Here is a 22,028-nt window from a genome sequence, read left to right as displayed (position 1 = left end):
GACATTTGTCTAGACAAGAACTTTCCTAAGCATTATATCTATCCTAGCACTATACAAAAAAAAGTAAATACGTATGAAACTTTAAATATACTAATATACACGTTATAAAAAGTAAAAAATGATCTTTATTTTAACCCAATATATCCAAAACATTGTCATTTCCACATGTAACCAGGATGAAGATTATTGAGATACTTTGCATCCTTTCCTTTGTACTAAGTTCTTGAAATTTGGTGGGCATTTTAGCTACATATCCCAATTGGAGCTGGCCATGTTTCAAGTGCGCGCTGGCCGCACATGCCTAGCGGATGCTGGATGGGGCAGCGGTTCCACAGGGTTCCCTTTCACCAGGGTCTGCGTGTCCTCGGCACCTAGACGTGTCAGAAAAACCCCAAATCAAACCTTCACCCACAAGGGCCTCCCAGGATGAGAGGATTTAAACCAGGTTCTAGAGTGAGCCCAACTCCTTCAGCGTCTGCAACTTCAGACGTTGTCCCGGAGAACTCTTGCAGCCAGTGTGTATTTTTTTCACCTTCCTAATATCCTTTTACCTCGTAGCTAAACAAATACTTGGCTCCTCCGGAAGATGGGGGCCGCCTCCTTTGCAGTCTCCTCCTTTGAAGCCAGTTTATGGGGTGTCATGGCAAATCTGTGGGTCCCCTTGGCTGCCTAGGAAAACTTGGGGGGAGGGTTTCTGTCCCAGCCGCCCACGTCCGGCATTGCTCTTTCAGCGCTTCCCTCATGCCGCTTGGGCCTCTGGAGATGGCACTGGGGAGAGAACAAGCCGGGGTAGAGGCTCACAGAACTGGATTGGAACGCTCCGTCGGCTCGGAAACTAGCTCTCTCCGGCATTACACTCACGCGACAACTTTCCGGTACTTCTACCTCCCCACAGGGCCACCGGCCGCGGCGACTAACAGCCTAACTCTCGCCTCGCCGCCTGCCCTCAGCCGAAGGGGAAGAGGCGCGACTTCCGCCTGGACGGAGCCACTTCCGGAAGTGACGTAGGAGTGTCAACATGCAAGATGGCGGCCCATCACCGGCAGAACACGGCCGGGCGGAGGAAAGTGCAGGTATGGGAGCCCGGCTCCTCGACCTCTCGGACGTGGCTGCCAGCCCGGCCCACCTCCAGCGAGCAGATGCCTCGGGCCGCGATCGGCCGGGGTAGCGGCTTGGGGCGAGTGGGACGGGGCGCGGCCGGTCGCGAGGGGTGGGGCCGCGGCGCTAACGGCTTCTGGAGGGGGCGGGGGGCTGGGGCGGCCCACCCAGCAGGCCTGGGCCCTGTCCCGGGACCCTCAGTGCTCCGTTCGGAGCCCGGGGTTACCGATCACTCGCTTTCTCAGGGGATTGGGCTTGCGAGGTCGGGGGACGCTCGTTCTTCGCCCACCAGCCTCCCCCGTCTCTAAGCGCTCTGCCCTAGCCGCGTCGGAGCGGAGGCCTCCGGGCGCTTCCCCGCTGGCTGGCAGCGGCGGCGCTAGTGGGCCTGTGCGGGGGCGTGGCGGGGCATAGACCGTTCTACGGGATTTCTGCGGGGGCTTCTGCACGTGAGAGCCCCCTGCGGTCTTTTATGCAGGAGCTTTTTGCCTGATGAGGTGGAAACGACGAGGGAGCGGGGGTGTGCTCGTGTTAGTGGGGAAAATAGGATTTTTACTGTTTTGGAATTTAGTTTCGTCTTCACCATTTCTTCATCTCCACTGTGCATCCTTGAATTTTCTTTTCTGTTTCTGTAATCTATTAGCCAAGGGTAAACAGTTATCTTATCCTTCCGTGTGTGCTTTCTGCCTTCGTGAACCTACTTTTGTTTTATGGGTACGTTTGCGAGTTACTGTTAGCTATTTTCAGCGATGCAGGGAATAAAGCCTTACTACAGGTGTTTGCTGCAGGTATGTCTTACGTAGTAGTGAGGGTATGGTGCACTTATTCATTAAACATTACTGAGCACTTAGATTGCAATTCATTAAACATTACTGAGCACTTAGATTGCAAAGAATGGAGAGAGTATAGGAATAAGTAACACCCAGACTTTCTTTATAAAACAGCATGAAATGTCGGTTGAAATCAGTGAGTGTTCCTTCGGTAAGGTAACCCCGGCAAGTTGCTGTAAGCCATAAAGTCCTCTGGGCAGTTCACTTCTTTGTTTTATTGATCTCATTGATGAGTACAGTATCCAAGCATTCAGTAGATGTTGAATTGAGTGAAATGAATAAAGATCTAAAATAGCTTACCCTGTAAGGTGATTTTAAAAAAAAACTTTTTTAATCCTTACCCAAGGATATATTTTTTATTGATTTTAGAGAAAGGAGGTGGAGGGTCGAGGGTGGGGAGAATATCGATGTGAGAGAAAAACGGATGGGTTGCCTCCAGTACGTGCCCCATCCCACCGGGGATCAAACCGCATCTTAGGTATGTGCCCTACTGAGCAACCAAACCCGAAACCTTTTTGTGTATGGGACCAAGCTCCAACCAACTGAGCCACCTGGCCGGGGCTGTTAGGTGATTTTTAAGTGTATCATTGACAGAATTTAAGTAACCCAGCATGCAGACCAGGTGGGGAGAATGTCTGCTTCTGAGTATAATGTAACTCAAAACGGTAACTGTATTCCAGACACTAGAATGGTACACTCCTTAGGGTAGTAAGGAGAGCTAATCAGGCCACTCCATTTCTTGTGTTTAGACTTAAAGGCAATATAAAAGTATAAGATGGGCAAATATAAATCTGCAGTGTGTGTGGAAAAACTGAGTGTTTTAATAAGCTGAATATGAGCTATTGCATGTAGAATGAGAGAGGTGACAATTCCACTCTCGCTGATCAGAGTACAGAATTAGAGTTTGAGATATGGCAATCAGATTAATAAAGTGACTTTAAACTATTTCCTATGAAGAGCACTAAAAGAACTAAGACTAGTCTGCTGAACAGAAGATTCAGTGAGTCTTGTTAGCTGCTTTCAGAATTTTCCCCCAAGGTCTAGAACCAATGTGAAAAGCCACAGAGATTGATTTTGAGGGAGAACTTTTGTTTATGGAAGTGTTTTTGAAACTAGAGCATGTTCACTGCAAAAACCCACAAACAGTACAAAAGTATAAATGATAATTGTCCTCCACTCTTCAAAGAAAACTATGGTGGGAATGAAGATGCCTTTGTGGCTGGCAGGGAGTGAGGGAGGGGAAGAGGAGCAGGAGATGAAACCAGAGTGGTAACTGCAGACCGGACCATGTAGAGCACCGGGGCATAGTGAGGTCTAGAGTGCGATGGACGTATTGGTGGGTTTTGAGCAGAGGAATATACAGGATATACATGTGTTTTAATAAGATTGGCCTGGCTTCTGTGTTCAGAACAGACTTCGGGGGCACAGGGCAGAGTGGGGAGGCCAGATGTTGTGTGATAGTGGCCCACCAGGCCCGTGAGAAGTGCTTGAAATTAAAGTAAGGATGGCACCAAGGTTTTGCACCTGAGCAACTGGAAAAATGGAGTCACCATGAGGAAGACTACAGGATAAGCTATTTTGGGGATGACTCTCAAGAGCTGGGTTTGGAACATGCCATGATTAAGATGTGTGTGAGGTGACCAAGGGGAGATGAGTTAATGCACACACGCCTCAGGGGAGCCTGGGCAAAGAGCCCGGAGTATCCCCTTTGTGAACCGGAAATGCTTTCAAAATCTCCCTTCTTTTCTTAAAAGTATTGTGAATTTTGTACTTATTCCATAATATATCCACATTTGTTTTCACATAAAAAAGTGTTTCGTTACTGTGGTAGGCAGAATGCCTCACCACCAAAATGCCATGCCCTAATCCCTGGAACCTGTGAGTATGTTATGTTACTTGATAAAAAGGACTTTTCAGATATAATTAAGGTTACAGACCTTAAAATAGAGGGTTATCCTGGATTATCCAAGTGGGTCCAATCTAATCATATTAGCCCTTAAAAACAAAGAACTTTATGCAGCTGGCAGAAGTCAGAGAGATTTGAGGCCTGAAAGGGATCTCTGTTGCCGGAGGGGTGGGAGTAAACAAAGAAGGGAGACATTGGGATTCAGGAAACAATGGCTATAGCCCAGAAAAGCAGTAAAGGGAGGCACTGACGATGAGGCTGTGCCAGCAGACCTAGAGGGCAGCCAGCCCAGACTGAGTGCAAGGTGGAGGATGCTGAGGGGCAAGCCTGGGAAAGGGGGATGGGGTGGATTCTTGCTGTAATATCTAATATGGTGCAGCAATTAAAGAAAATTGACGTTAAAGTAGAGGAAACCATTGAAGAAAGGAAGAAAGAACTCTAGGGAAAAGAAAAAGCTCTCCGAGGAAGGAAATGTATTCATAATATAGTACTTAGCTAGTCAGCAGATAGCAATTACAAAGTCAAACAGTGGAGCACTGATTATTTATTCAACCAAAAATAGCGATATATCTATATCAGAAGAGGAGAGGGAGGAGTTATTGGGGGTAGTTTCAGAGTTACATCCTAATCTTCCATAGCCTGAGTAAATAGGTGAATCTAAAATGGATAAGCCAGAAAGCTGTAGAATACACACAATATTTCAAGAAATGCAGTAACTATCCAGAAGAAACCAAGAATTGAAATTAGTTACTCCTAGGCTGGTGTGGGGAGTATTACACAGACAATAGGTATGTGATTTTTCATTACAGTCTTTCAGTATTTCATATTCTGAGTATAGGCAAGAATTAGATAAAAATTAAATTATAAATTCAAAAAACTAAGTAATATACGCCTATTGTAAAACATTCATACCATATAAAAAAGGCGTGAGTGACAGTCACCATAATCCCATTGCTTGGGATAGTTTTTTATGTGTATGTTTTTCCAACTTGTATATGTATTTTTTAAATATATATTTAATATTCTGAAACATTTTTACAGTAATGATTATTATACACGGCTGTGTTAGACCACACACATTTCACTTAAATATAGCATGGCTGTCTTCCCATGTTATTCATTCTAGATCTGCGTCAACATTTTTAATGATTAAATAGTATTCTGTTTTATGGATGTGCCAAAATTTATCCGATTAAGATACTTCTAATTCTTTGCCATTTTTAATCACACATCTGTGGTAGATACCTTTGAAGAAGTGGCCCAGGCTTGTTTGCTAAGAATTACTTTCTACCTGAAATGAGGACCTGACCCTTCCCCACTGGACCAATCAGATAATGTCGAGAAATCTGAAAATTAAGATTTACATGCTACATAGTCTCTGTTAAAGGAAATGTGTGGAGAAAAGCAGATAAGGGGTCATAAAGCCCCAGAGAAAGAGAGATTGAGAGAGACTGAAATTGACATTGAAGCCAACTTGGTTCCTGATGGTTTTCTAATATCTGATTCATGCAACAAATATTTATTAAATGCCTTCTATACCAGACACTATCACGAGTGGTGGGAGGAACAAGGCAGACAAGTTTCTTGATCTCTTACAACATTAGAATGAAGAAGATGTCACAAAAAAGATAAACATGGAGTGTGGTAAGAACTGGGAGAGAAATAAGCAGGGTAAGTGATAGAGGGTGGAGATCAGGGAAGGCCTTTGAGAGGAGGTGACCTTTCTGCTAAGACCAGAAGGGTTAGGGTGAGCCTGACAAGATATAAGCTGGGGAAGGTGCCTGTGGGGATTGGAGATTGGAGAGGGGGGAATCTTCTCGGCATAGGGAACAGTAGACGGGAAGGGATGGGAAGAAGAAAGTTCCGTGTGTTGAGGAATAGGAGTTTGGTGTGACTACCATGAAAGAAGCTGGGGGGTGGGGGGGCGCGGGAGTTAGTTTGAGGAGAGTGTGAAGGTGCAGGAAGCATGTGAGGAATTTGAACTTTAAATGCAGTGAAAAAAAGCCTTTGGAAGGCCTCAGCAGAGAAGTGTCATGATTTTATTTTTAAATGTCTTTTGTGAGTCATAACTGTATTTCCTGCCCCTGGGCTGTTAGATAGCTTGTATCCTTATGTTAAAATTATTTTTTTTCTCAATTTAAGCAGGCTTGAGTAGATTTCAGCTACAGTTACTTGTACCCAAAGGACTGAGTTGAGACAACGTCCTTCCTTGTTGTCTTTATGTATACAACTCTGACCCTTTTCATGTCATTGATTATTTATGTTCATTGGCCATTTTTAAAAAAAAATCTCCTCTTCATGATCTTTATTCCTCTTTCTGTTGGAGAGTTTGACATGTTATTATGTTATAAGGAATCGTATGTCAAGAGTAAACTTTTGTCTTGTGTATTTATTTCATTGTTTTCCCAGTTAGATGTTTGCCCTTTAACCTTGCTCATACTATTCTTTTCAGAAAGCATTTTTTTAAAAGTAACAGCTTTATTGAGATACAATTCACATATTATAAAGTCACCCTGTTAAAGTATACAACTCAATGATTTTTTAATATATTCATAAAGTTGTGCATTGATCACCCAATTCCAGAACATTTTTCATCAGCCCAAAAAGAAACCCCATACCCATTAATAGTCACCCCCATTTTCCTCTCTTCTAAGCTCATGGCAACCACTAATCTACTTTCAGTCTCTGTGGATTTACATATTCTAGACATTTAGAATAAATAGAATCATAAAATATAAGCCATTTTATAACTGTCGTGTTTCACTTACCATGTTTTAAAGATTCGTTCACATTATAATATGTGTCAGTACTTCATTCCTTCTATGGCTGAAAAATATTCCATTGCATGCATATGCCACATTTTGTTTATCCTCTCTCAGTTGATGGACATTTGAGTTGTTTGCACTTTTTGGCTCTTGTGAAGAATGCTGCGGTGAACATTTGTATACATGCAAAAGGTTTTGCCTTGTATTTGGTCAGATCAGCATTGCTCTTTTCCTTTGTAAAGATTACTGTATTTCTTGACATGTTAACAGAGCCTTCTCAAAGTAGTCTATGTAAATATTCACCTGTCTTTTTAAATGTATTTTTATGAGTAAATTATTCTATTTCAACCTTAAGTCCACATGAAAATTCATTTTAGTTTAAGATTTGGAAAAAGGATATATAATTTTTTCCAGTAGAATCACTAGATGTTCCTGGATAATTTATTATTTAATAATTATCATGCCCTCATTGATCTGAAACACCATGTTTACACCAAAATAAAAAATTTATAATAGAAAAAATGTTTCCAAATTTTGTTTTATTCCATTGATTTTTTTTATATATTCCTATTGTGTTACTTCATTGTAATTCTGGTAGCTTTAGCTTTATAATACCTCTTAAGATCTTTAAAGAATATGCTTTCATTTTTTAAAATAACTGGGTATTACACACACACACACACACACACACACAATTATCTTTTCTATAATAGACATATATTCTTTCCAAGTTAGGAAAAATTTAGGGGTTACTTAAAAATCTATCTGTATATATAAAAGTCTAAGTGACGGTTCGACCATTTGACTGGTAGCTATGATGTGCACTGACCACCAGGGCGCAGACGCTCAACTCACAGGCATGGAAACATGGAACAGACTGATGAATCTCAGAGGGAAGCGGGGAGAGAGGAGGGCGGGGAGAGATTAACCAAAGATCTTATATGCATACTAAGGGCTGGTGCACCGATTCATGTACCCGTGGGGTCCCTTGGCCTGGCCTGCGGGGATCGGGCTGAAACCAGCTCTCAGACATCCCCCGAGAGGTCCCGTATTGTCCTGTATTGCGGCCAGGCCAAGGGACCCCACGCACCGGGCCTCTAGTACTAGATATTTTGTCAACTTCTAGAAAGCAATCCAATGGGATTGTGGCCAAAGTTGGGTTTAAATTCCCAAATTTAGGAAACAGTTGTTAGTTTTGAATCTTCCTGTGCTATAATATGGCACCTCGTTTATTCAGGTTTTTCTTTTATGTACATTGTTCTGTTCTCTCAGTTATTTTAGGTATTCATTCTTGTTGCTATTGTAAATAGATCTCCCCACTTCCCCCGAACCTCCTGTTCTATTCTTAACTGTTTATTTCATTAAATTAGAAAAGTTTTGCTTTCAGCTGCTAGTCAGTTTGTTGACTTTTTCATAATTGTAATTGGTTGATTCTCTTGAGTTTCACCTGAAGCAAACAGAACTTTAACTACAGTAACAAAATAGTGGAAAGTGCTCAGAAGGAGAAGTTTATTGTGTTAAAAGAACCCAAAACTCATTTGCTTGCCAGGTCAGAGAACACCTTTTTGAGGAAGCATTATTTAAACAGAAACCTAAAGGCTGCAGCAGGAGTGGCCAGAGAGAGGGGAGGAAGGCCTTCCAAACTGAGGGACCGGGACATGTGACACTGGAGGCACGGTGTGTGCAAGGAACAGGGGCAGAGTGAGCAAAGATGAGTGACAGGAGAGGTGAGCAAGGCACTTGCAGCCGTATTGAGGCGTCCTGGTCAAATCGGGAGTCTAGGAGAGCGGGCACTGGAGAGGTTTATGAGCAGCGGTGGAACACACTCCAGTCTGCTGCTTTGTGGGAAATGGATTAAAGACAAACCACAGAGTGTGGGAGGCCCATTAGGAAGCGGTTATAGTAGCTTGGCATCAGACTGCCTCATCTTGGACTAGCCTGCTATTAATGTCATTCTCCTCTCCTCAGCTCTTCACTCTTTTATAGAGTAAAATAAAAATTTTATTGGATTGAAAAGTAAGTTTTATATTGGAAAACGGGATTTTGAATTTCAGATCTGTCACTAGTAGGCTGCATTTTACTGCATGTTCTGTCACTTCATAAAAAAGCAAACGTTGACTCACTTGTCAGGTTTCCTATGTTATTCGAGATGAAGTGGAGAAGTACAATCGAAATGGAGTCAATGCCCTGCAGCTGGACCCAGCCCTCAATCGACTTTTCACAGCAGGTCGAGATTCCATCATAAGGATATGGAGCGTCAATCAGCACAAGGTAAGGCAAGGGTTGAGTTGACACTTGAAATCCATACTCCGAAAATTTTGCTCTAATATGGCAGGCCTTTCAGAGTTTCCGATGTAGTCTCTGAGCACTGAGTTATTTGGTACACTCTATAAATACCTTGCAATCAGCATTCTACGAGCCTTTGAGAAAAACACCCCTAGGGGAGTTTCCTAAGTATTTCAGCTAAGGCAGGGACTCCATAAAACTAGGTCTGTGATAAGAAGGACAAAGCGATTTGTCTGGTGGGGCAATTACTTGCAACCATTTATTTTTCTGCTGTAATATGTTCCCACAAAGCTTGGCAACCCTTTTCACTGCTATTAAGAAAAGGTTGACTATGCTTTTACAGTTATAACTAATCTTGAACAAATATTAGATTTCTTCAAGGTTGTTGTAAAAGTATGAAGGTATGAACGTGCTGCCCTTCCTCAGATTTAAAGCCTGCTTTCTTAAACAGGGACCAGTATTTAAATACCTGTGAAGACAAATCCCCAGTCAAATTGCAAGGAATTCTTTTTCTATTTTGTTTGAATGTCCGTATTGTGAATGACAGAAAAGCAGATTCGGGGAAGGAAAAGGACATTTATTGAGCTCCTAGCTATGTACCAGACACTCTTAGCACTTTCATATCCAATATGGTCTTAATTCTCACAATCCTCCTTCAAGGCAGCTGTTACGGTTCGTGTTCATAGATGGGAAAACAGGCTTACAGAAATCCATGGTTAAATCGCTCATAAGTGACAGGGAGTTAGAGCCCTTCTAACTTCAAAGCCCTGGTGCTAATCCTTATAGTATTAAAGTCCGTGTCTTCCTAGCAAGCTCTGCAAGTCTGACGTTCAGTCCAAAAAAGACCCACTATTTTGCACACTTGCTAGATGATGTTTCTTTAAATGGATATTGTTCTGGTGGGCTTTGGGTTCTTTAAACAGTGACGATAGAGGTGGCCCAATGTCAGAAACATGGAAAGTAAGAAAATCATGGCCTTTAAGTGCTTTTTGAAACTTATATTTGAATTGGAATGTCACCTTTCTGGGAATTAACGGTACTGGATTTCAAACAAATTACGGGAAAACATTCACAAAAACTAACCTGGGAGAAGCTAGAAAGCTGCCTGTGCTGCCCTTAAATACCTTTTTCTGGTCTTTGTTTTGTGACCAGATTGAATAGTGTCATCTCTCAGACAGACTTGGAGCGAGAGCTGTTCTCTTTGCCAGGAAGTGTCTTCAACTGGCCTGTCTTGGGTGCAGGATGTAACTAAATACTTGGCTTGGTGATTAAGCCAAGGGAGAGGAATAGAAGAATCTCAAATTACTGAATTGAAATGGTGCCCAGGGTAGTACTCCTTTAGCCCTTGGCTTCCATTTCTTCTCTGAAGGACCTTAGTTCAGAAGGTGAAAACCACAGTAGGAAGCTAAAAGCAAAAGTGTCCACCTCGCTCTGCAGTAGGCTGGGCTCCTCACCCCTCGGCCGCCTCGTTTCTGCCCTGCTGTCTGCTGTGAGCCTTTGGCACCACTGAGTCACATCCCCCAGCCTGCAGATGGGTTCACGTCCCGTCCTTTCCAGTAACGCCTTCCTGTAGCACTGTTGCCTTCACTGACTCTAGGCATAAAAATGAAGCATTTGTCCTGGAAACCTAGGCTTTTATCAGTAATAAAACTGTCCTGAAACAAAACTTCTATGCACATGTTATCTGGAAGCATCAACTCTTGGGGGCTAGATTTTAAGGTCATAGAGCAGTGGGTCACACTAATTGAAGAATCTAAACATATCTATAATTTGTAATACAGTTCATTCTCTAAGATAAGCTAATGATATCCTGTGATTTTTCCTTTAATTTCAGCAAGATCCATACATAGCATCTATGGAGCACCATACCGATTGGGTAAACGACATTGTACTCTGTTGTAATGGGAAAACATGTAAGTATGTCTTTGATATTGGGCTTCAGGAAGCTTTTAATTTGATGTATTTTTTCATTTTTCATGTAAGCTTTTGATTAAAATACTAGAGGCCCGGTGCACAAAATCTTGCACGGGTGGGGTCCCTTGGCCTGGCCAGCAATCAGGGCCGTTCGGGCCATCTCGCACATCCAGGGGGAGGGACTGCGGGAGGTTGGTGGACCGGCCCCAATCAGGGCCGATTGGGCAGCTGGCCGGGGGGAGGGACTGTGGGAGGTTGGCCGCTGCAGGAGGTTGGCTGTGGAGCGCACTGACTACCAGGGGGCAGCTCCTGTGTTGAGTGTCTGCCCCCTGGTGGTCAGTGTGCATCATAGCGACCGGTCAGCTGGTTGTTCGGTTGCTTAGGCTTTTAGATAGATAGATAGATAGATAGATAGATAGATAGATAGATAGATGATAGATAGATAGATAGATGATAGATAGATAGATAGATAGATAGATAGATAGATAGATTACATACAGAAAAGCATACACACCTTGAGAGTACAGCTCAATACAAGTTTGCGAGGTGAACACCCATATAAGAAACAGATTACCGCCAAAACCGGTTTGGCTCAGTGGATAGAGCATCGACCTGTGGACTGAAAGGTCCCAGGTTTGATTCCGGTTAAGGGCATGTACCTTGGTTGCGGGCACATCCCCAGTAGGGGGTGTGCAGGAGGCAGCTGATCGATGTTTCTCTCTCATCGATGTTTCTGGCTCTCTGTCCCTCTCCCTTCCTCTCTGTAAAGTATCAATAAAATATATTTTTTTAAAAAAAAAGAAGAAACAGATTACCAGAAGTGTCCCCCGCCCCGTGCCACCATTTCAGTCAATATTCCTTGCCCCACTGTCTTCTAAACACTATCGATTCATTTTGCCTACATTTGAACTATCTATAAATAGACTCATATAATATGTATTCTCCTTTTAACCTTATTAATATCTCTTTCTGTTCTTATTATGGTAGGATCCATTTCTTGGTTTTTCAGTCTGATTTAGAAAAATTTTCCCAATCAAATTAGTTCAACTGGAACTTTAAAAAATGTTTGCCTTAGCTATTAAAAAAATAAAATTTTGAGGCAGAATACAATAGGTTCTAGAAAAAGCTTTTAAATAAACATATATTTTTTTATTGATTTCAGAGAGGAAGGGAGAGGGAGAGAGAGACAGAAACATCAATGATGAGAGAGTATCATTGATAGGCTGCCTCCTGCACAACCCACACTGTGGATCGAGCCCGCAACCCTGGCATGTGCCCTTGACCGGAATCAAACCTGGGACCCCTCAGTCCACAGGCTGACGCTCTATCCACTGAGCCAAACCAGCTAGGGCTAGAAAAAGCTTTTAGATTATAAATGTACTATATGTGTGTATAAACATGAACAGATGTTTGAATTAATATTAGGAATATTATAAATATTGAAGTATATACCACTAAGGTGTTTGTTAATTCTTTGCCTCTTCTAGTAATATCTGCTTCTTCTGACACGACAGTAAAAGTATGGAATGCACATAAGGGATTTTGTATGTCAACATTAAGGACACACAAGGTAAAAGAGCTAACATAATATTTCAATTTTCAGTGTCTTTAGTGTAATATTGGGGTCTCAGTACTTTAAGTGGCTCATTTCTTATTGATCTACAATGTAGATCATAGTACGTGTGTTCTGTTACAGGATTATGTAAAGGCCTTAGCATATGCCAAGGATAAAGAACTGGTAGCATCGGCTGGGTTGGACAGACAAATATTCCTTTGGGATGTGAATACTCTAACAGCATTGACTGCCTCAAATAACACTGTCACAAGTAAGGTGTTTGAAAAAAATGTCTTTGAAAGTGCTCCAAGTTGACATTAAAAAAGAATGGTTTATAAAATACCTTTGATAAGTTTGCATTGAGACAGTGGTTCATATCTAGAGAGTGCTTCTACCTCCAGCGTTCTCGCTCCCAAGAGTATGCTTGGACAAGGAGCTAGTTCCTCACTGCGTCTAAAGTGGTAACTTCTCCAGGTGGCAGCTGTACATGTGCATGTCTTAGGTCCCCAGCTGAAGTGTGAGCTCCTGCAGGCAGGAGAGTCTGTCTTACTACTACTTTGTATCTCCCACAGCATCGCCTGCCCAAAGCCACACACTCAGCAGATACTGTTGATGGAGGTGGTAACTACCTGACGAAGTAGGCAGTTTCTGACTTTTAAAAGTGTTACTGTGTGTTAAGAACCTTTGAGGTAACGGCCCAGATGGAAAATACCCAAAGCAAAGAAAGAAAAGGTTTTCAGAGTAGCCCAAAGAATCCAGCCAGTTCCAGAGGAGGTCAGGAAGGCTAGGGTGCTGCGAGGGGCGATTCAGAACATTCACAGCAGGTTAATAGCATGGATGCCTCTTCAACTAAGAGATCTCAGGTGACCAGGTCAGACCCATTCAAGTCTAAACTTGAAACAGCCTCATGCTTGGCCCAACCTACTAGAGTCCTGTAGGCCAGGTGCCAGAAGGGACTCCAAGGAGCACATTTTTGGGCCAAGCCCGGCCTGGAAGGTCCGTGTTCAGGACGTGGGCTTGAACTCTCTAGATCCCTGTTTTATAGATTCTATTTGTCATGACTGTGGAACACTCACACTGACATAGCCAGGGCAGATCTAATAACACCTAGTATGTGCCAAGAGGGTCAAGTTGGGAGACTGGTTTATAGATTTTTTAATATTGTTTTGCTTCCCACCCACCCACCCCCCGCCCCCCGGGAGATATGTGAAGGTCTAAACACTGTTCTCCCCTTGTTCTTGATTTTTCACCTGTACACTCTCTCAGTGCTTCAGCAGCTGGTCCCTGCTGAGGTTATCATGATCCATTTACCTCTTTGTAGATGTAAGGCCTGCCTCAAAGAGACACCAACAAGATGGAACAAGGCAAAACAGCAGGATGGTCTCAAGGTCAGAGACTAGGCTTAGTGGTTACAGATTCTGCAACAGCTATGTCTTGACTTAGAATAGTGTAGAGAGGACCTCACATAAGTTTTTTGTGATTATAGAACTAATACTAATAGCTAACATTTATTGAGCACTTCCTACAAGCAGTTACTTTTCTAAATACTTAACATATTTTATTCTTTATTGTAAAATTAGGATCATACTGAATAGTTGTATTTGCTTTTTTTTCCCACTTCAGTGATATTTTGTTCTGAATCAAAGGGCGTGAACGTGATTCTTGCTACATATTGCCTAGTTTCCTTCCGGAAGATTGTACCAAATTGTCCTCCCACAGCAATGTGTGAGAGTGCCGTTTTACTGTGTGTTCTTATAATTGAATATTACCTTGTTATTTTCTTTTTAATCCGATTTGGTAAAAAAAAAAAGTATTTTTGTTTATTTGAAAATAGTGAGTTTGGACATATTTTTCATATATATATTGGTGGCACATGAATATCTTGGAAAATATATTACTTATGTGGATAGGTTTTAAATGGCAGTGCAGTTCAATTTAGCAAATATTTATTGAGCATTTGTGTATACTCAAATCCAGAAAAGATGTAAATCTTGATATCTCTGTTATAGATTTCTTTAGAGCACTCATAAAGATAAGATTTTTTTTTAACTGAATAATTAAACTTGCAATTTTTGCTGACTAGCTACTAAACATCTGGGAATTTTGTTAACATGTAGCTCCATTTATCCTTAATAGCTTCGTCTTTAAGTGGGAACAAAGATTCCATTTATAGCCTGGCAATGAATCAACTGGGAACAATCATTGTATCAGGGTCCACTGAGAAGGTAAGGGGGAGCTTAAAGGGTGTATCTTAACTCTAGAAAACAAAGAAACCAAAATAATTTTGTCTGTGTCATTACTAAACATATAGGCAGTGGTTTTGCCTGGTGGAATGCTAAAAGAAAGATTTTATTTGAACAAATAAGAGCATAACTGTGTCATTACTGTCATGTGTGGTAGCGGGGGGTGTGGACGGGGTGGGAAAGGCCTGTTCATTTTTTGACACTAAAGAGGCTTCCTCCCACTTGAAAAGGGAGCCTTAGACAGTGTCCGTTGGCAGAAGCAGCGTTTCTTCCTCAGAATTTAATGGCTGTCATTTGATTTATAAAAGTCATCTATAATTGAAATGTGATCGTGGATACACTCAGTTTGTGTAATATTTTGTTAAAATTTACAGGTTTTAAGGGTATGGGATCCAAGAACATGTGCAAAACTGATGAAGCTTAAAGGGCACACGGATAATGTAAAAGCGTTGCTGCTGAACAGAGACGGCACCCAGGTACGCAGCTTCGCATGGGCGTTGACCTAACGGCTTTGCCAAAGTTTCATACAACAGAATCCCCCCACTTAGTGTACTGCTGCATACACTGATTGAACAAAGCTGCATCTGTTATAAACTGTGGACTAATTTTAAACCCTTAAAATACTACATTGTACGTATAATAACCCCGATTTTGAAAAAACGATCTTTCATCAATGTATATAAAAAACGAAAACTGCCCTGACCGGTGTGGCTCAGTGGATAGAGCGTCGGCCTGCGGACTCAAGGGTCCCGGGTTCGATTCCGGCCAAGGGCATGTACCTTGGTTGCGGGCATATCCCCAGTGGGGGGTGTGCAGGAGGCAGCTGATCGATGTTTCTCTCTCATCGATGTTTCTAGCTCTCTATCCCTCTCCCTTCCTCTCTGTAAAAAATCAATAAAATGTATAAAAAAAAAAACCACGAAAATAAGCACCATTTATTCCACTACCACTTACTCCTGCTCCCCCAGCCACTTTTCATGGGGCAGCGATAAGTTCACAGCTAATTGGAATTCATTGATTGTGATGGAGCTAGAAAAGGGAGAGTAGGAAAATGATGAGATGAGAAACACCATAATTCTATTACTCCTGTGTGGAAATTACATCATGAAAATGGCCTCACGTGTGAATTACAGAAAGCTTTTTGTCTCCAAAGGTGAAAGAAAGGTTTGAAAAACTAGCCAAAGGAAGGAAATCATTTTTCAGAGCCAGACAAAGAGAAGCTTGAAGATGCCCAGGGCAGTCTTTGGAGATGCAGGAGGCACTCAGTGCTAATGCATCAAGTGGCCTGGAGGAGAGGACTTGGTCCTGGTCCTTAGTTAACTCATCTGCAAAGTGGGAATCATTTAGTTGGTGCAGTAGGTGAGAGGATTAGAAGTAATGAGTATCCTTGTCGTACTCCCTGGGTTTTTAGAGCTCTTGAGCCCTTTGCAGCCCCATTTTCATGTGAGTTACGAAGCCTAGTGCAGTCAGCGCCTCACGTTTTGCAGTGTAGCTGCTGGGCTGCGTGGGGGGTGGGTGCCGTGCCTTGTTCTCTAAGCTTTGTCCAGGTTGCCTGGATCGTATGTTCTCCATGGGACTGCCCTTACGTACGGGCCGTAGACATGATGGTTTCCGGAAGGGGGCTCTGGGCCTGGCAGACTTGCCAAAGCTCCTCCTGACTGCTACACTCCGTGCCTTGTTTCTATATATACGTTTATGAATGTGCTTTTACCCAAGATGACTTAAATACAAGTCAGTGCACTTCACTGAAGTCAGCTACTGATTCTCAAAGAAGCACTAGATAGCAGTTACTGAACCAGGGTTTATTTTGCATCCTGAAGAATTACCCTGCAAGCTTTTAATGCAGGGTCTCTGGTGGCATTGTGGTTCAAGGGCTTGTGATATATAACAGGCCAGTGAATCCCGTGGACAGCAACCTATTGTCTCACTTCCTTTGTTGTAGCGTAAGATCCTTAGTTAGCAAATCTTATGATTTGAGGTCCGTCACCATTGCAATTATTGTGATTGGTGTCAACATACCTGGGTCGAGCCGCTTTTCAGAGGCAGAAATACAGGCTGTTAAGGTGTGCGCTTGACAGTGTGGCGTCAGGAGAGAAGCCTGGGCGGAGCACAGAACTTCCGGACAGATCTCTAACCTTTACTTTCTTTGTTCCCAGTGCCTTTCTGGCAGTTCTGATGGGACAATTCGCCTGTGGTCCCTCGGTCAGCAGAGATGTATAGCGACGTACCGAGTCCATGATGAAGGCGTTTGGGCTCTGCAAGTCAATGACGCCTTCACACACGTGTATTCTGGAGGAAGGGACCGGAAGATTTATTGTACAGACCTAAGAAACCCTGACATTCGAGTGCTGATTTGTGAAGAAAAGGCACCAGTTCTCAAGGTATGTGATACATATTTTTAAAATTTTTTAAATTGATTTGAGAGGAAGGAAGAGAGAGAGAGAGAGAAGAACATCAACGTGAGAGAGAAGCATCGATTGGTTGCCTCCTGTATGCACCTGTATGCGACCCGACCAGGGATCGAACCCAAAACTTGGGTATGTGCCCTGACTGGGAATCAAAATCACAACTGAGCCACACTGGTCAATCAGGAAGTATGTCATATATTTTAGTTGATATAATTAAGATTGTTACATTATTCCTGAGAGCGCCTGGCTGTCTTAACCTGTCATTAGAGGGGGAGTATGAGGAGTTCAGTTATCTGTAAGCAGAAATGTGTCCACTGCTCAAGGGGGAGGGAGGGTGTGGAAGAGCGCTCCACAGGAGGAGGGAACGAGCTGGCTCAGACCCCACCCCATGACTGCTCAGAGTGGTGCTGATCAGGGTCTGGATGTGGGCGAAGGGGGCTTGGGAAGCCATCCATGTTGACACCTGTCAGAAGTAGAGCCTAGGCTAAAAACGTCCAGCCTCACTGATAATCCTAGAATTGCACACTGAAACACGGTGAGGAACTTTAAAAGGAGCATAAAGACAGGCTACCCTGTCTTCTCAGCAATCATCTGACAACAACAGGGAAAGCGAGAAACAACTGCAAATACCCGTCATCTATGAAGCTGAGTGACATCTGAAACCCAGACCACAGCATAGGAGGAAGGGCTGCAGAAGGGAGCAGAGGTCCGAGGAGACGTTGCGAGGATGCCTGTGGTCTGGCTCAGAGCAGTTCTTTAAAGTAGATGGCACACCCTAATGGACAAACCAGTAATGCCTTAGAGAAAAGCAAGAGACTTAGGGCTGCAATCACCGACACAGCGTGTGTGCAGGAAGCAGCTGATGGGGTGACAGGTGGGGCGGAGGAGCACTGTGCTGTGAGTCCTGCAGCTGCCAGGGTCTCTTGGCTGGAGAAAAAGACCTCAGCGCAGACAGCCGTGTGTTCCAAGGAGCATCGCTCTGAACTGAAGAGGATCCGGCTGGCCAAGAGTCCGGCCCTGTCCCCACAGCTCCAGTCCTGCAGTTTCCTGGTACAGGAAGAACAGTGGGCTAATGTGGGGTGGTTCCCCTTGCATAATATATGGGCATTTGTATATTTTATATGTCTAGTGTTTTAAAAATACAGAAGGGCGCACAGTAAACTGTTCACAGGTGCACTGTCCTTGGGTGAGGGGGTAGATAATGTGGGGGTACTTTTCACTTTTGCTGTGTTGTATTTTTTTTACTACTAACATTTTCAAAGAAAAAATAAATCCATTTCTTGGTTATTAAGAACATAAAAAAAAAAAGGGTAGCGAAAGCAAAAAAAAATTGTGGTAAGTCATCTTCTGGCCTGTACTCATTTCGATCCCTTAAATCAGGGGTGGGGAACGTCCGGCCCGCAGGCCATGTAAGGCCCAAACATCATTTGGTCTAGTCCTGCCGAGGCATTAGGGGTGAGTATATTCAATGTTTGACCAAATATTGCAGGCTAATTTTAAGTTGATAATTTTGTGTGGCCCTCGAAGGATGTTATAAATATCCACATGGCTCTTGGCAGAAAACAGGTTCCCCATCCCTGCCTTAAATTAACCACACTTAAACCTTTGAGCCGTTATTTTTGGTGAGAAGTCACTGTACTACACTTTTATAGAGTCATGAATTTCTTTAGCACAGACTCCCTCATTCACTTGTTGAATCCCTAGCTTTTAACATGTGCCATGGTGTAGTCAACACACAGTGTTGAATGGAAGAGTAATTTAATAATGTAGAGCTGGTCCTGGCAGCTCAGAACAGTCAGCATTCCACACAGCAATATTTTTGTGCGTTGTTTTCAGATGGAGCTTGATAGATCAGCTGATCCACCTCCTGCAATCTGGGTTGCAACAACGAAATCTACAGTAAATAAATGGGTAAGTGAGCCATTGTACATCTGACAAAGGATTAGAAGCTGATAAAGGATTAGAACCGGAAGCAAATGCTCAGTATGAACCTGACTCAGCATGCCTTTCAACAGGGAAAAATCTGAAAGCCCCTATGAATGCAGGTGTGGGCCTAAGGGTTGTACAGAAATTAAGGTCGTGGTCAAAATGATGCTTCGATGTCTTTGTCAGGAGCCAAGAAACATACTTGACGTGCTTAGAAAGGCCCTGCAGCCTGGTACAGCCAGGAGATTTAGTACAGCTCTGACCTCATGGAGCCGCAGCTGAAAGTAGGCAGCCCACTACCAGCACAACAGGGAAACGGGTTAGGCTTCTGTTTCTCTAAACACAGCAAACTGCTTTCAGACTCATTTCCTTTTTCTTCATGGTCTGAAAATCAGGGAGAGAAATGGGATGATCAGAGAGAAGTCATCGAAAGTACTATTAATTCTTAAATCTTCATCGAAGACACTAAGTTTTCTTACCAGACTGTTCGTGGATAACAAAAGAGAAAGTGTTTCTGTTCCTGTTTATATGCAGGTCAAGTGGTCTTTCTCTGTGCTTGTAACAAATGTTAACATTTCTGGTCTACATTTCATTGTGCTAATTTGAGATCAACATAGTTTACCTGGAAGAATGCCTTCGGTTCTCTCCAAAAAGACATTCCCTTCTTAATGTTTGTTTGGGTTTTTTAAATCCTGGTAGATAATCATACTTTGTCACTATGTATTTTTGGGTTGATGTTTTTGTTATTGGGTTGTTCTCATTTGTTTGTTCTTTGTTTTTCTTGCCACTCTAAACAGATAGGCAAAGCTTATAAGGCATAAAATGATTAAATAATGAATTTTGTTCCTTCAGACATTGAAGGGAATTCACAACTTTAGAGCCTCTGGAGATTATGACAATGACTGTACAAATCCTATAACACCCCTTTGTACACAACCTGACCAGGTTATTAAAGGTGAGTAAGGAAATTGGAAGGTATTGTACCTTTTGTGGAGATTAATTGTAATTACTAAGAGACAGAAATGGAGAAGATGACCTTCCTTTAAATGTAATTCTGATGTCAACAAAAGACTCATAATAGCATTTTGATTTATTTTTAATAGAAGAAAAGCTTTTTAAAACTGCTATTTAGTGACTTCAAAATGTGGGCTTTCTTTAATTAATCTTTTTACCCAGCATCAGAATAGTCACGGTCTTGGTAAAGCCAACAGCCATTTTGAAAAATATATAGAATTTAGTGTTGTCTTTTAGCACAAGCCAGAAAAGTCAGATCTGGTCCTAGAATTCTACAGACTACAGCTGTAATGGCACCTCTGACTCTAATGTCAGAGCTTGGGATTAGAATATTGAATGACACATTCAAGAACAATGTTCCTTCAGGAGGCATAAAGAGAAGGAAGATAGGAAGCAAAAGCTGATGAGCGATGGGGCTCAGTCAAAGGTTTCCTGTCATCATTTGAACTTTCCCAGCGGGTAAAACTGTCTGCCCTTAACAGTTTTCAACTAGTAGCCCCGTGTTGAAGTGATTCTTTTCATCTATAATCTGTATTAAAACCAAACTATTTTTTGTTTGATTGACCTTAAATTGCCTTAGATATAATGACATAGTCTTCTGATTTGCCTTCTTCTTCTTGGGGGGCTAGTATGATTTATATTCTGTTAGATATCAGTTCATAGTTATTGCTGCACAGTGAATTTAAATGTAGTAGAAGGATTATTCTGCTAATTGTGTGGATTTTTCTCCTTTAGGTGGTGCTAGTATTATTCAGTGCCACATTCTTAATGATAAGAGACATATATTAACAAAAGATACCAATAATAATGTGGCATATTGGGATGTATTGAAGGTGAGTATCTTTTTTATTAAATATATGTTACTGGATCATGTATCCCATTTATTTTTTATGATATAGATATACATATACATAGATATAGATGTATAGATAGATATACACCAAGATAATAAATATATAAATTAAGATTTAGTTTCAATAATACTTTATTTGGGGGTTAGATACTTTCTCATGTGAATATTAGATAAGGCTATAGTTTCCTAAATGAATATTTTGTGGGTGTTTTTTTTTTTTTTTTAATTTAAAATTGTAATAGTTATTTAAAGGTAACTGCTCTAAAATAAAAATGTTTGACCATTTTTTTTTAAATGTTTTAGACTCTAGCCCTGACTGGTTTGGCTCAGTGGATAGAGCATCGGCCTGCGGACTGAAAGGTCCCAGGTTCGATTCTGGTCAAGGGCATGTTCCTTGGTTGCAGGCACATCCCCCGTGGGAGGTGTGCAGGAGGCAGCTGATCGATGTTTCCCTCTCATCAATGTTTCTAACTCTCTATCCTCCTCCCTTCCTCTCCGTAAAAAATCAATAAAATATATTTTTTTTAAAAAAATAAATAAATAAATAAATGTTTTAGACTCCACATTAATAGGCAAAATGTGAAAATGTGTAAAATTTTGAGTAGCTAAGTCAGAATCAAATTAAGTTGCCACTTAATTATTATACTTCCTTTCTGATGTATAGGCAAGTAAAGTGGAAGATCTGGGCAAAGTGGATTTTGAAGATGAAATTAAAAAAAGATTCAAGATGGTGTATGTACCGAATTGGTTCTCAGTAGACTTAAAAACAGGGGTAAGTTAGCAATTGATACTTGTGCAATTTGGGTTAGTTGAAAATTTCTAATGTAGCTCAAAATTAAGTATCATTAGTTACAGAGTCCTATGTTTTTAAGTGTGAAAGGGAAAAAATTATTAATTCTTGCAAAATGCAATTTAAACATCTTTTGGTATCCTAGTAAGTTAAGCTGTAGTTGCATAGATTGCATGGAACCCTTTTTGGTTCTGAATCTGTGGCTTAGCACGTTAGTTAAATAGTACAAATAAAGGTTTAGATACGCGTTTGGAGAATGTATCCTAATGGCATGCCACTCACAGTTTTTATTTTTGACAGATGTTGACTATTACTTTGGATGAGAGCGACTGTTTCGCTGCTTGGGTTTCTGCCAAAGATGCGGGCTTCAGCAGCCCTGATGGGTCAGATCCGAAACGTGAGTGTGTCCTTCCTTCTCTTCCTCCTTGCGAGAGGGAAGGTGG

General features: G+C 42.0%; 1 protein-coding gene across 1 annotated transcript in view; it reads left to right on the top strand.

Annotated features, from left to right (window-relative positions):
* The first annotated feature begins 995 nt into the window (after positions 1-995).
* Positions 996-22,028, top strand: part of WDR48 (WD repeat domain 48) — a 32,355-nt gene continuing 11,322 nt past the window's right edge. The window contains exons 1-13 of the mRNA XM_080674099.1: positions 996-1,073; positions 8,727-8,867; positions 10,717-10,795; positions 12,284-12,366; positions 12,493-12,622; positions 14,488-14,576; positions 14,969-15,070; positions 16,751-16,975; positions 18,839-18,913; positions 19,781-19,883; positions 20,678-20,775; positions 21,460-21,567; positions 21,886-21,982. Coding sequence (XP_080530225.1) covers positions 1,026-1,073; positions 8,727-8,867; positions 10,717-10,795; positions 12,284-12,366; positions 12,493-12,622; positions 14,488-14,576; positions 14,969-15,070; positions 16,751-16,975; positions 18,839-18,913; positions 19,781-19,883; positions 20,678-20,775; positions 21,460-21,567; positions 21,886-21,982 — 1,378 coding nt within the window. The 5' untranslated portion in view covers positions 996-1,025. The remainder of the gene's footprint in view (positions 1,074-8,726; positions 8,868-10,716; positions 10,796-12,283; positions 12,367-12,492; positions 12,623-14,487; positions 14,577-14,968; positions 15,071-16,750; positions 16,976-18,838; positions 18,914-19,780; positions 19,884-20,677; positions 20,776-21,459; positions 21,568-21,885; positions 21,983-22,028) is intronic.

This window comes from Plecotus auritus, assembly GCF_963455305.1.
Source record: "Plecotus auritus genome assembly, chromosome: 6".
NCBI lineage: Eukaryota > Metazoa > Chordata > Mammalia > Chiroptera > Vespertilionidae > Plecotus > Plecotus auritus.
The sequence above is the reverse complement of the archived record's forward strand: the minus strand, read 5'-3'. Positions and strand labels throughout refer to the sequence as shown.